The sequence below is a fragment of the Botrytis fragariae genome (genome assembly GCF_013461495.1).
Source record: "Botrytis fragariae strain BVB16 chromosome Unknown tig00000000, whole genome shotgun sequence".
Taxonomy (NCBI): Eukaryota; Fungi; Ascomycota; class Leotiomycetes; order Helotiales; family Sclerotiniaceae; genus Botrytis; species Botrytis fragariae.
Genome location: NW_023500986.1, coordinates 432,050 through 445,867, shown reverse-complemented (window position 1 = coordinate 445,867; position 13,818 = coordinate 432,050). Strand labels below are relative to the sequence as shown.

The 13,818-nt window shown below is 40.8% G+C and overlaps 4 protein-coding genes across 4 annotated transcripts; 1 reads left to right on the top strand and 3 right to left on the bottom strand.

Moving 5' to 3' along the window:
- Nucleotides 1-2,277: 2,277 nt before the first annotated feature.
- Bfra_006337 (putative nacht domain protein) lies at nucleotides 2,278-7,319 on the bottom strand (the record flags this gene model as incomplete). Its single annotated transcript, XM_037336710.1, has 7 exons — nucleotides 2,278-4,339; nucleotides 4,395-4,761; nucleotides 4,815-5,365; nucleotides 5,420-6,362; nucleotides 6,412-6,660; nucleotides 6,710-6,961; nucleotides 7,010-7,319. 7 exons carry the CDS (start codon nucleotides 7,317-7,319, stop codon nucleotides 2,278-2,280), a joined length of 4,734 nt encoding a protein of 1,577 aa, XP_037198076.1.
- An 876-nt stretch (nucleotides 7,320-8,195) lies between these two features.
- On the top strand, nucleotides 8,196-10,559 carry Bfra_006336ca (putative aaa family atpase protein; the record flags this gene model as incomplete). Its single annotated transcript, XM_037336709.1, has 7 exons — nucleotides 8,196-8,317; nucleotides 8,493-8,518; nucleotides 8,595-8,704; nucleotides 8,752-9,220; nucleotides 9,280-9,293; nucleotides 9,565-10,249; nucleotides 10,297-10,559. 7 exons carry the CDS (start codon nucleotides 8,196-8,198, stop codon nucleotides 10,557-10,559), a joined length of 1,689 nt encoding a protein of 562 aa, XP_037198075.1.
- A 686-nt stretch (nucleotides 10,560-11,245) lies between these two features.
- Nucleotides 11,246-11,965, bottom strand: Bfra_006335 (uncharacterized protein; the record flags this gene model as incomplete). Its single annotated transcript, XM_037336708.1, has 1 exon — nucleotides 11,246-11,965. One exon carries the CDS (start codon nucleotides 11,963-11,965, stop codon nucleotides 11,246-11,248), a length of 720 nt encoding a protein of 239 aa, XP_037198074.1.
- A 920-nt stretch (nucleotides 11,966-12,885) lies between these two features.
- Bfra_006334 (uncharacterized protein) lies at nucleotides 12,886-13,416 on the bottom strand (the record flags this gene model as incomplete). The annotated part of the gene is made up of 1 exon (XM_037336707.1): nucleotides 12,886-13,416. One exon carries the CDS (start codon nucleotides 13,414-13,416, stop codon nucleotides 12,886-12,888), a length of 531 nt encoding a protein of 176 aa, XP_037198073.1.
- Between the last annotated feature and the right edge of the window lie 402 nt (nucleotides 13,417-13,818).

Sequence of the window (13,818 nt, the reverse complement as noted above, 5' to 3'; positions counted from 1 at the left end):
ATACCTTACAAGGTTTATTCTAATCAATAAGGTCTTAATGAAATTCTTGAATTTGAAAAGCTTTTAAGTTTTAGCCTAAAGCAATCATTTTCAGATCGAAATATCTATATATATTCAAATTAAATTGTTCTCTTATTTATTCAGTACATTCTATATTATATAACACAATAGTAAAGCTTTTAATTAAAGAATAAATTAAAAGTGAATAATAAGCAATAGGAATACTCCCCTTTAAACTTTCGGCTAATACTTTCCATTCACCCTCTAGCTCCTACACTCATTCCCCCCCTCTCCTCTTTAACTTTAGTTCACCTCTTTAACCTCCCCCTAATTCATACACTCGCTCCCTTCCGTCCACCTTACCTACAACTTTAATATTCAAAGATCTCGAAATTCCTAAGACCTCTTAAAACCCTTATTTTCTTTTTTTCCATTAAAATTCAATAATAAACGGATCACAAAAAGAACTGATTTGATTCGTCAATAACGAAAAGCTTTATTCATTATTAACAAATATATATATCAATATTATAATATACGAAATAGAAATTTGTATAGGGATTTATACTGAATTTATCTTTGTCCGAAATATTAACTTTGCCACCACAGGGATATTGAACCGACAAACAGCTTTGATAGCACCATGTACTGTGGGCCCAGTCTTTCTTTCGGATCATGCACATCCGGAGGTAAAAATGACATATAAACCTACCCCTAATCTCGTGTTGGGATAGAACTTGATAGAATTGCGGCGGGTTCTGACGATAATTTGCCTTAATTTAATTCTATTGGGGTGGGTTCCAAAACAAATGATTGGGACAGAAACCAGGCCAGGGTCGATATTACTTCGTGACAAAAGCCTTGGTGTTGATATACTTGAGTGATACAACTGATGGTCAAATTATTGTATTCGTGACTACAAGTGGGGGTTTCGGAAGGTTAAAGGAGTAGTCCTGCTTATGCGGAAAAAGAGGAATCTCACCAGGCCAAATTGAAGTCTCGCAAAACTTTCGTTCTGTTCTTAATCATGGGGGTGACTTTCCTATAGGGGGAGCTTTTTCTTAAAAAAACACTTTGAGTCAACTTGAGTAGATATTAGAGTAGTAGTAGCAATTCAACATTGTGGCACTACCAAAAAAATAATCTTTTAAGCTTGAGTCTCTTCTCGAAACAATTAATTTCAAAACAAATACTCGGTATCAATTGGTATTTGTAAACCGAAAAAGATGATAAGAGTGAAAATTGAATTGTGACTAGATACTCGAATTCAAATTTACATAAAGAAGAGGTTAACGTAAATGATGTTCTAGCTAATAGCGAAGATTCCTACATCGATTTTAAAAGATAAGAGATTGATAGTATAATTAAGGAACGAAATTCACAGGAAGAAGTGAACGCAGTGTTTGTACTGATATACGGTAGTACAATAGTGGTGTGTATTAAGCCTGTAATATAATATCTTGTATATATAAAAAAGGATTATATCACTTCTACCGATATTCAATATATTGAATATCACTAGAAAGATATAGGAATATAGGAATTCGATTTGGAATACCCTTTTTAAACCCAAAATGGATTAGGAATTCATTAATGTCTTTTGGAATACCTATTCCCAAATCTATATTAAAATAAAAAGAAGCATTCCAGATCGAATTCCTGCATTCTCACATCTTTTAGTAATATTCAATATTATTTCAATATTGAATATCCTTAGTAATATATAAATCGATATTATCTATATAAATATTTTCGAACATATTGATATGCACCACTATACAGGAACTAATATACGAAATTCGAGCAATACTAGTAAGAACACTAAGTGGATATTATAAATAGAAGTCTAATTAATACGAGTGAATAACCATATAAAAACTACAAAGGGAGAAGGAAGATGAAAATAAAACTCTAAGATTGACCTGCAGTGCGGGTGAAATCACTACTCATTTTGAACTCTCTTTGATGTCAATAGGCACCTTATTGTAATTGAAAATGGAAAAGCTCGACAGTAGAACAATGATACCTTCGAGCTCAGCGATCACCTCAAGCGGCAATAGTTCTACTCACTATTCAGACACATAACAAGAACACCTAGTTATTGTATGTGTATATTTCCGTGAATAGTCTCAAGACTCGGCATGTTAAGATAGTGGCCCCCTTTTAGCGACGGTACGAAAGATTAGCGAAACGCATTGTTACCAAAAGCGCGCACCCCCTTTTTCTCTTCTTTAGATAAATGATAGCCGTTCAGACCGCGATTAAACTCATAAGAAACTAAAACAAATAAGGAATTATATCACAATCCTCCTTCAAATCGAAACTCTCAAATTTCCCCTGCAATCTCCCACCTTGCACATTAATCCTCTCCTTCTTTCCATTCCCATCCGTCTCCATATTCATACTTTTACATTTCCATCCCCCAAGATCAGTGCTTTCCTTCACCAATACACCGATAGGAGGTTGTACCATACTTCTTCTTGGGACTATCAATCCTTGAGATGGAATTGAAGAATGTGATCCGATGATAATTTTCCCGACTTCTTCTTTTCCTTTCGCATTGTCTTTCTCCTTCTTAGATTTTGAGGGAGGAAAATAATACACATTTCTCGATTCTGCTGATCGGGGAAGATATATTGGATTTTGAGTGTAGCACACGGGAGCTGTGTTATCATCCGCGCCTTTAAATAATGGGATCCTCATAACACTCAACTCTTCTCCTCGTGTAACAAAGAATAGTTCTCTATCCGTCCACGTTAGAGTATACGGTAGTCGACTGACGCTCATGGAAGAGCTTTCTCCCAGTGGTACATTTATCTTGAATAACAATCGAGGAGGACTTCTAGCCGTTTTGCGGGAGGACAAATGGTGGGTTGAAACTTGGAGACTAAGATGCATTTTAGGTTCGCTTTCAACGAGACAGCCTTCGAGGGCCGCAAAATGAATGAATTCACCACAGGAGGAGAATCTAGTCTTGACGAAAATGTGACAGGAGTGATATGTAGAACAGCAGAGTTCTCGGGTAAAGTATGTATTGGTTAAGTAATTTGCGAACAATATTTTGCCATCCCCTAAGGGCCAGACCAGAAGTGGTATTGTTGGGTGAAAGGTGGGAGGGGAGTGGAATATCCCGCCAGATACACGTTGCGAAAAGTGGAAAATTGGCGGTTTTTCTTGCGTCGTAGTGTCAAATATTTGTATTGAAACGCGAGGCGCATCTTTTCCCAGGTTTTTGTTCCCAAGGTAGAGGATTTCTAGTTTATGTGCCTCTTCATTATCCACGATATTTTCATCGCTCTGGCTATCACCGCTCTCCGAACCACTATAGAGACTTTGTGAATAATGACTAGCTACAGACGAGTCTGCATCTTCGGGGTCCGTTTCCAAACGAGCACGTTTTAAAACGTACCCCGGTGCTCCGGATAAGATCATCTCGATATCAGAATCTTTACCGATACCCCCCATTTCCTCTTCGTTTCCTGATTCATTCAGTTCATCCGAGAGATCATCGTAATCTGGAACGTCTGGAATATCAGAGCCCAAATCGTCACCATCGTCCGATCTTTGATCATCGGAACCATCAAAATTTTCATTGAGATCTTCAATATTGAATCGCTCATTAGCCCAATCGTTCCATTGATCATCGTCGTCTAATTCATCCGAATCACCTAATGTTGACCCTTCACTCCAATCCGTCTCTGCTGAATTATCATCGGAACTGATATCAGACGCGTCCACTAGGTCATCAAACTCTTCAATAGTGATATTCTCATATTTATGTTTACCAGTATCGATGGCATCTTCGATTACAAGTGATAAAACAGAACTGTTGCTCGACGAAGAGCTAGACTGACTCGATTGCGATTTTTCGATAGTGGTAGTTGGAGACGTTGAGGCCTTAGTCGCAGCTTGTTCCTTGCCTTTGGCTAGCTGTTGAATTATTTTCTGGGTTATATATTCTCCATAATCAAGTATGAGATCGTCTGTTGGCTGTATGTCAAGAAGATTCTCATGCGATAAATTTTGTCTTGAAGCTATGGCGATATATGGTCCAGAGTTGGCCATATCTTCGAAATATAGTTCTTTTTCGAAAATATTGATAGATGTATATTCGCCATTTTGTTTAGCGAATAGTTGTGAGCCAATTCGCAGGTACTGAAGATCAGGTGTAAGAGAAACTGGAATAGGGCGCCCAAGAGCCCTTTGGCTGACTGGATGATCGTACAGACACCAGTTCATGCGAGATGCATTGAGCTTTTGCGATACTGTAAGCTTAGGACGATGAGTACCAAGTGTCCACTGTTGACAAATAAATTCAAGCTCTTCGGAACTGCCCTCCCTATTTAAAGGTTAAAAACAGTAATTCATATGAGAAGAATGGTATATGCACTCACAAATTCTCTATCTTCAATACCACCATATTTTGACCCGCGGGATCAATCCCGTCATAGTATCGAGAAGGTATTTCCAAATCCGGCTCTTCATTTGTAGTCTGAAATATGAAGTTTTTGTAACGACTTTGACCACGTTGCAAGAAGTTCTTAGGGCCCATAGAAGCCCAAAAGACCCGATCAATTTCACCGGGGTACTTGCCTCCCAAATTCGTAACTCTATCCAGAACATGATTCCATTCACCAACAAAATTGCTGTACTTGATTTCCAGCTTCTTGTCACAATTACTAGAAAGCCAGGCTGGGAATACACGTCTTAAATGCGGCCCTGTCCAGGTTCTGTTGGATTCGAGCCAGAATTGAAATTGTCCTGTATGCCATTAGATTCATGAAGGATGCAATTCCCAGTATCAAAGATCTTACCTCCAATGAACAAACTTTGAACCTGTAGGCATGTGAAGAACTGTGGTGAAGTGATGAAGCTCTGTACTCTCGAGCATATTTCAGAAGTATATGTAACTCCGTCAAGATGCTTGTCCCAATACTTCGCAGCATAAGAGAGCAAATGGTGTTCCATCACGTCTTCGCCTGTGTAATCCTCGAAGGTGTCCTTGGATTGGATTAATAGCCGCTGGTAACGTGATTGCCAGAGATATTTCAGACAAACGTTAGCCATGACTTCCTCTGTAATCTCACATGCTAATATCTCTGATCTGCTCAGACATTGAGGGTGTTTCACGAGGAACTGTCGAACAGAACCGTGAGTGAGAGTACATGTTGAGATTTTGCCATGTGCGGTATCAACGTCCTCGATTTGGACTAGAGGCTCACACAACTTCAAAGCCATGCTCCGAAATAATTTCTGTGACTTATCAACATTGTCGCAATCGGACGCATCAAGAATCGCAATCGATTCGCATAGCTCGTCCAATCGTAGCGGTCGTCGTGCATATACAATACATGCTAGGATTTTGCTAAGGATCACACTTTAGTGTTATTTTTCTTTTCATGTATGTTGTGAGACTTACGAAACAAAGGATTTTTGTGATGCCTCGATTTTGTCTATTTTATTCTGGTAGTAGTTCTCATAGTCTTTGGGTAAGCCCTCTTGAACTTGATATTGCACAGCGGACAGCGTCACCGCACTAGAAACAGAGTCTAACATAAGCGATGCCCATAAGAAGCATCCATCTGCTTTCTGGCGAAGGTCCTGTAGTATTAGATTTTGATATCCTTCATCAAGATCTAGACTATCAAGCTTCAAGATCGACTTCGACAGATAAAGCTCGATATCAGCACTGTTTATGTCCTTAGTAACCTCGATTACTGCACAGTCTTTCAAAAGCTTCTTAAGATCGGTCCGATCCTGACTACTGCACCATAGCTTGAACTGATAGGACTTATCACGCGTAAGCTCGATGAAAAAACTCAAAGCATCCGACAAAGCTTCCCATCGAGGACCAGAGTCGCATTCCTCATCCAGACCGTCGAGAAATAGATAAGATGGAGGGAGACGACTTAAACTCATGCGAATAAAGGTTTTCACGTCTCCGATCATAAAAGCAGTACTCGTTTGCTGTGTGAAAGCATGGATGTCTTCAGGCATGTCTTCGAGATGTGTCCATAAGCGATTGGCGAGCTGCTCAGCTACAGCGCAATAGACTTGAAGAGATGAGAATATTTCATCGAATGAATAATACTGATGTAGGGAGCACAAAGATAAATTGGTCTGAAATGTGCTTTGTGTAAAGGCGGTTAGAACAGATTTTCCTGCTCCAGGCACCGCCCTAACCCAAAGCACAGGACTCTTTGAATCTGGCTTCTTCCAATTTTTAAACTCATCATGAGAAAAGAGCCAAGAGCATGTGTCAGGGCTTCGTTTCTTCAAATACTGTTCTTGACGGCGGAAATTGCTTTCATTGAGAGTTGAATGACCTCGTAACCAATTTCTCACGTCTTTTTGACGCCCACCTGCATTCTCTGTTAGCCAATTGTACATTAAATATTATTTGTTACATACTTTTCCTTGCAATGGCTCTCAGCTTCATCTCTTCTAGTTGTTGCTCGATGAATGCACTTTGTTGGTCTCGAGCGATACCTGCCAAACGTCTCTCTTCTGCTGCATCCTCCCGCTCACCTTTTTGAACACGTTCTTGTACAACAGGAACTAATTTACTGACCCGATCAGCATTTTTTTCGATGTCCTTGATAATTACATCTAGTTTTGAGGTACTGAATGAAGACAATGCTCTGCCCATTCTATTGGCAACTTTAAACTGTTAGTTAGAAGGCACGTTGAAATACTACGAGATACGGACCGCATCGACGACATTCTTTGTCCACTCGAACCCAAAACCTGATCACATCAATATATGTCATTTGAAGTAGTTCTTGCATGGTCTTTGAGTCTCCAAATAGTTCCTCAAACTCCGTGAGCACATTGAGCTGAAGAGTAATGTCTTCGAGTTGGTTCTTGATATCATCATATAAATTCAGATATCGTTTGGAAGTATCGATGACGATCTTCATGCACCCCCAAATGATTGCTGTCGGCATAGGATCCGCATTACCTAAGAGTATAAATTATTTGTTCGTTATTCCGATGATGTTTGACTTACTCATAGTGTCAACCACACCCGAATAGTCAGCAAGAACCGTAATCACCGGCCTTAACACTTTCCTAATGTTCCGCGTTACCGCAGAATCTGTGGTCTCTTTTTCGAGCTGCTTCAAAGCGTTGTTTACATCTTGCTTGGAAGGGGGCTTGGGTGAACTTTGCATATCGGCGATCAATTGAGGGGTCCTGCTCTTCTTTCCCCTTCGCTTGATGTACTCCTCAAGAGCACGATTGAAAGGCGATGCATCATTCTTCACTTGAAGCTTGAAGGATACAGTTTTTTGCGGTGGCATCTTAGGTTCTGGAGGCATGGCGATTTCTTTCTACCTCTAGTCACACCGTTTTCGTCTCATAGAATTATGGGATATTCAGACGCTGTGCAATCCTGATCAAAATCCATCGAAGGCTCGGGTATTTCTTCGACTTTGAGAAATTTATCCTTGTGGCTCAGCAATGCAGGCAAAAATTTACCGGTATGTAACGAATCAACGCGAGAAATCATTACAGGGGATGGTGTTAGTGCTGACATGCCAATCTTGTTGTTACCTTGTGAAATCCCTTCAGGCTCCATTGCTGGGGTGGTGTTCTTGAGAATGGGGTAGCTGAAGCTGCTAAGTGACGACGACGACGACTTCTGCCATTGATCGACACATTTCAGCTGTAACAATACTACAATCAATACCAACGCTGAAATTGATTTGATCTTATTATCACAGGAGAATTATAATAAAAGAAACCGATGTGTTGCATCGTTTTTGTTGAATGAGAAATGAGTTCGAGGCATACTGTAGTTGCACTGTATCTCCGAAGACATACTAGTTCTGACCCCACGTTAAATTTAAAGCCCGACACCTGAGATAAGGTTGAATTGCCGCCAATGAACGATAAGCGACCAGCTTCATTCGCGAACATCATGACCCCCCTCTTCACCGTGCATCACGATCATGTTACTCTATCTTCCATTGGGCTCAATGGGATAATATTAATAACCCCCATTATGCTTGTTCGCATGAAATGTAAGCTCAATGTGGTATCAAATCAAATCTAAAGCAATTCCTCGTCTATCATTTCAACCCCGAATTCTCTTTTTGATTCTTGATTCCCCTCTTCTGTTATTTTTATATTTCAGAGTAGACTCTGCTCTGCGATAGACTCACCAGTATAGACAAACTTGCATAGGGTTAACTATGGCGTCTTCTACTAATTCAACGCCAGCGGATGACCAAACTGAGCCTCCTTCAATTGGAATCAAAAGGGTAGAAACAGCTCAGGATAGCAAAGCGCAAAGGCTCCTGCGTGTAGATCAAATGTGAGTGCTGCTTGTATTCACTCATGATAGAAGTTCAAAGCTGATGATGTATGCAAAATAGTTATAGCAGGTACGTCCTTCGATCTCCCTTCACTCGCCGACCAATACCAATGCAACCACAGAAAGGACCGGCAGACACACTTTGTTAGAACTGCAAAGGCTACTGTCAAGCCAGATCGATTCGGAAAGACAGCATTGGTAGTACGTCGCATCATATCAAGACAAGGCTAGTTGTGCCCTACTCTGCGGTTTAAACAAATATATTAATGGATGTCAGGTATGCTCGCGGCAACGGAGGTAGATATCAAGTCGGTTCTACTGAAAGAAGTCCTTCTGGAGATATTTGATGGTGTCGAGGGACTCAGTCTAAATAAGACCCCTCCTATGGTTCGTAAACCTTTGTAGACTTCCGTACAAATGCTTATACGAAGCAGTGCTCGCCCGAGATACTTTTCCATGCCAAAGATGCCTTGACATCGAGAAAAGCAGATGAGAAAGAGAAAGACGATCCAAACCAAATTCTGATCAATGATATCGGTACAGCGCTGCGGTTTATAAATGAAGATTTTGGTCCCCAGATACAAAGTTTAGATTCGTTGCTTAATAATGGTGAAATCACATTTGACCTGCTATGGGCTTTGATGAAGCCAAAAGATTTCGTGGTTTCTATGCAGTTTAGGCTTACAGGCCAAAGTCAAGCTTTGAGTGTTGTCAGTGGGACCTATCTTAGGAGACAGAATTCTACGAATTATTTCAAGCTCAACGGCCGCATGATCTCTCATGACGGAGAAGATTTTGGCTATGGCTTCGTAGACACCGAGATAGATGAGTTCGATGGTGCGAGGAAAATAACTTCGTTAACGGCATATCCCATTCAATATGATCCAAATCCAGATATTCTCCGTAAGAATTTGATCCAACGAGGGCGCAAGTATTTGTCCTTGATTCGAGCTCTTCCTCAGGCTTTTTGTCAAGAGTATACTATGGATTTTGGTTTGGAAGATCATGAAACTTCGAACGGAAAAATTCAGGCCCAGAAAGCTAATGTATGTTACTATATTCTCTTACAAAGTGTCTAATAGTCTGGACTGCAGCGCGACGACAAAAGGCTATCGATTCATACACTCAATCAGAAGGTTCAATCAATTCAGTAGATGGAGGACAAGCTTGCGAATTTCGAGCTGCATTTCGGGCGTTTAAAATCACTTTTATTTTACAGTACAGCTTTTAGACTAACAAGTCATTAGTTACGTGGTCGTGTCATGGCGGATCCCGAGGCATGGAAGTTCAATAATGGTTGGACGGATCTTGCTTCACCAATAATCCAAAGGGAACACTCTATTACGGGTAAAGATTTGGATTTGCGTGATGATCACTTGTTGATTTGCGCAAACTGGATCAACGGTTTCAGTTTGACGCACAAGTCTTGGGGGCAGTTTTCTGTTGATGGCTTGGAAGACATCGTTTGGAATGAAGACGCTTTTAAGAAGCTGGTCATTGATGAGACTAGAAGGAAGTTAATCCACGCATTAGTAAGAGCTCACCGACAAGATGATGCTTCTTTTGATGACATCATTGAAAATAAAGGAAAAGGTCTCGTCGGATTGCTCAGTGGTAGTCCTGGTGTTGGGAAAACATTGACTGCTGAGGCTGTTGCTGAGGTTACCTCTCGTCCTTTGTACCAAGTGAGCACTGGGGAACTTGGAATTGATGCCGATAAGGTTGATAAACGTCTGGGTATGATACTAGAGATCACTAGACGATGGGGTTGTGTTCTGCTTATCGACGAGGCGGATGTATTCCTTGCAACGCGTGGAATCGACCTTGCTCGCGATACTCTTGTGAGCATCTTCTTACGAAGGCTTGAATACTTCAGGGGTGTTTTAATCTTGACGACAAATCGGAAGTCAGAAATTGATTCGGCTTTCCAGAGTACGTAATATTCCTAGTGGTAATGCAATTGGCTAACACCAGAATAGGTCGTATACACTTCTCTATCCACTATCCTGATCTAACAGAAAGTGGCCGTGTGATTGTTTGGACTAACTTTATCGACACTGTCTCGAAGCAAACGGGAACGCCTAGCCTCGATTCGGCTGATATCGAAAAACTCGCAAGACTTGAGTTGAATGGACGACAGATCAAGAATGCGGTCTCATGTGCAGTATCACTCGCAAGAGAGGAAAAAGAGCCACTTTCCGTGAATCATATTGAAATGATCTTGAGTATCACGAATTTGTAAAATGTCGGACTACTTGCGACCATCAAGACCTGGTGAAAAATGATAGTTTGAAATATTCTCTGGGTATTGATCGTAACAATACATATATTTGCATAAATCCAAATTTGCTTGAGCAACAGCACACCACCAAATGCTGCCCACAGTTTTGATCCTACTATTTGCGACGAATTTATTGACAAAAAGATTTTTCTCTGTGGTTTCAATTTAAAGGAACTTGTGTTGCGCTAGTACTAGCAAGTCATCAATCATCACTCACGTGAACAAAGTATTATATTGGAAGGTATTATCAGTTGAATATCTATTGGTATCTGAAGGCTCAGTGTGCAAAGCTGCGACATAGCAAGAAGTCACAAGATGCGAATCCTCTACCCATTCCCAGTTAACCCTTTCACCCATAACGCCGGAAACCCACCGAGAACGAGATTCTAGCCCACAAGAGACTTCTTAACAGCCCATTTTTCCCCAGTCATTCAGCAATCTAAAAAGAGTATCATTACGCTTTCTCCAGAAAAGTAGAAGAGACGGGAAAAGGAACACTAGAGAGTTCCGAGAGGTTTATTGTTCAACGAACTCTGTCCCCTATCACCAAATCACCTATCATCCTTGTGAGCCATACGCCCTCTACCATCCGTCATCCGTCATCCACTTCCCACAGAACCTTACTATCCCATAGTTAGCGAATCCATTTACTGATTTGCATTTCTTCTCCCAAGTCTAATCTTGACCAGACCATATCTAGCACCAACAATATCCCAGATAAATCTATACAACAGAATCACAAACAGAATATAGCAAGGCCACAAGATACTAATATGGTGAAATGTGTTATTCGTACACAAATCATTAGCATCGATGTAGTTGCAAGTCGCAACCGTGAGATTCGAACCAAAAAGATTGAAATCGCTGACTGGGGCAGTCGTACCATTTCCATAATTGACGGTGCCGTTGACGACTTCAATATTCTTCATGTCAACTGAAACTGTGAATTTGATATCGTTTGTATAGACTGAAATCAAAGCAATAGGCAGCATGATAGCGGTACAGAGTCCAACAGAGTAGATGCTGACCATCCAGAAATCGTAGCACTTGCTGCAGCGCATGCGCTTCATAAAGGTATCAGAATTGCCTCGATGAGCTGTCTTGTTATGTGTAGTATTTTGGAAAGTTTGAGGATTTACGGTTGGAAGTGTGCCGAGTTCAAGATCCTTGCTGACATCGTCGAAGTGATCTTGATTGAGAAACTTGCTGGAGGGCTTGGCTTTGTGGTAGCTAGCACCACTGCTCAAGTCGCCTTCATCAGAGAATGCACTAGCTGACTTGGTGGAATATGTGCTGTTTCTGTTGCTGACGGCGAGTGTACCGGCGTCGGAATCGAAATCTTGTCCATGAGATTGAGAGGAAGACATGTTTGGTTATTTTAGGTGGTTCTGTTACGTTAAAGGTAATTGGTGAGTGTATCTAACCTTGTAATGGTATTTTATGGTAGAGTCGAAATGTGTCTGTTTTGTGTTGAAGGAAGATCTTGTGACTTGGTCTTGTAAAAGTGTTATGCGTAGAAGGAAGAAAGCTGTCTCCACCAGAAGAGTAGAGTCCTTATGTATGTAAAGACGTGCAAAGTATACAACACGTAACTGACTAGTGTCATCGTTGAGAAAGGTAGCTGATTAGTGGCCATCTATTAACCGTACCCACCGTATGCACTGATTATGATTTGGTGATGAATAAGAATCCCTGAATTCTAGCTGCACCGTATCACAATCATCAAGGCCGTACCATGTCGCTTTGTAGCATTCTATTTGGGTTTCTGAGGCGTAGTAAAGCATTTGGTGAAGCAGGAAGAGTCGAAACACGGTTCTGCGAAGAATGAATGAGGTATGTATGGTTTAGGCTCCAGCAAGCTTTATAAGAAAAGAGTTCAATTTAGATATACATATATAATTCCCGTTTTTCAACTATCTATATTGCGTGTAGATCAGCAAGCTTCAAAATAGTGCTCTCAAAGTTCAATCTCGCGGCCCATCCTTCACCTCGAATATCCCTATGAACCCATTCATAGAGACGTGGTAACATACATGGACTTATCAAAGAATATCTCATCATCAACCAATACCTGGAGTAATAGTTTAAATTTAAATATTGGATTACTGCTAACATTTTTTGTGATTTCCATCCTTTCCTGAAACATCAAACTGACTGTTCAAATATGTACATTTCCCCAACTTGGACAACGTAGTCTCTTTCCCTTCCGAATATAGCCCTTTCCATCATTCACTAATGAATCGTACATGCAATTTTCTCCATGCTCACCATTCGATTTTGAAAAAATCTAATAGAAGAATGAAAACAGAGCAACACCAACTGACAAAAGGGCAAAGCCCCCGATAGCTTGGTAGCTCAACTTGTTTTCTCGATCTTGACGATCTTGAAGATCACATTCCGCGAGATACCGTTGCAAATTCGCCTGGTACTTAGCAGCTTTTCTTTCTCTAGCTCTTCTTATATTTCTTTCATACTTTTCCTCCAAAGTCATGCAGTGTACCAAATCATTTTGCACTACGTATCTTCTATACTCTTCCCATCTCCTTAATTCCATCTGCTCAACCTGCCATTCCGGATCCTGTTGCCTGAGATAAAGCTCTTTCGCTTGTTCGGCTAGATAATCGATTTCTACCTGTCGTTGAATGTGAAAGTTTTTGTAGTGCATAAATTTGCCGTATTGAGGCGATAGTCGAAATCGGATGTCGTTCCAGTTTTGGTGTTTACGTATGCTGTTGTGATACCACTCTCGTTCGCGAGCTTTAGTGAGCTCTTCTTTTCTCAATCGTTCATGGGATTGCAGGTAATAGGTCGCTGACATTTTGTGTAAATGCTGCGAAGCTTTGTTAGTATTAACCTCTGGGCCCGGGGCTGGTCATCAGCGGATGAGGAAGGGATCATAACTGGATTGCAGTGGATAGTTTAGTAGTTTTTGGGAAGTATAAAAATCTGTGAGATCAGTTGTCCTGGAACTATTATGGATCGCGATGACGCCACCTAACGATGGTGAATAGGGTCGAAATACGTGATTTGAAGATGTGATATTGATGCTGTGATCCGGAGTTATTGATGATGTTGAGCTTCAATCTTGATGTTGGTGTCGATATGGGTTGCGATATTGGGTTGGTGTCGGCTGTTGATGAAATGCGGAAGATGAGCGTTAGTAGTCATGAATCCATGGCACGATTATCTCTCAAAAGATGTGGTGGCTCAGACCGTAAGA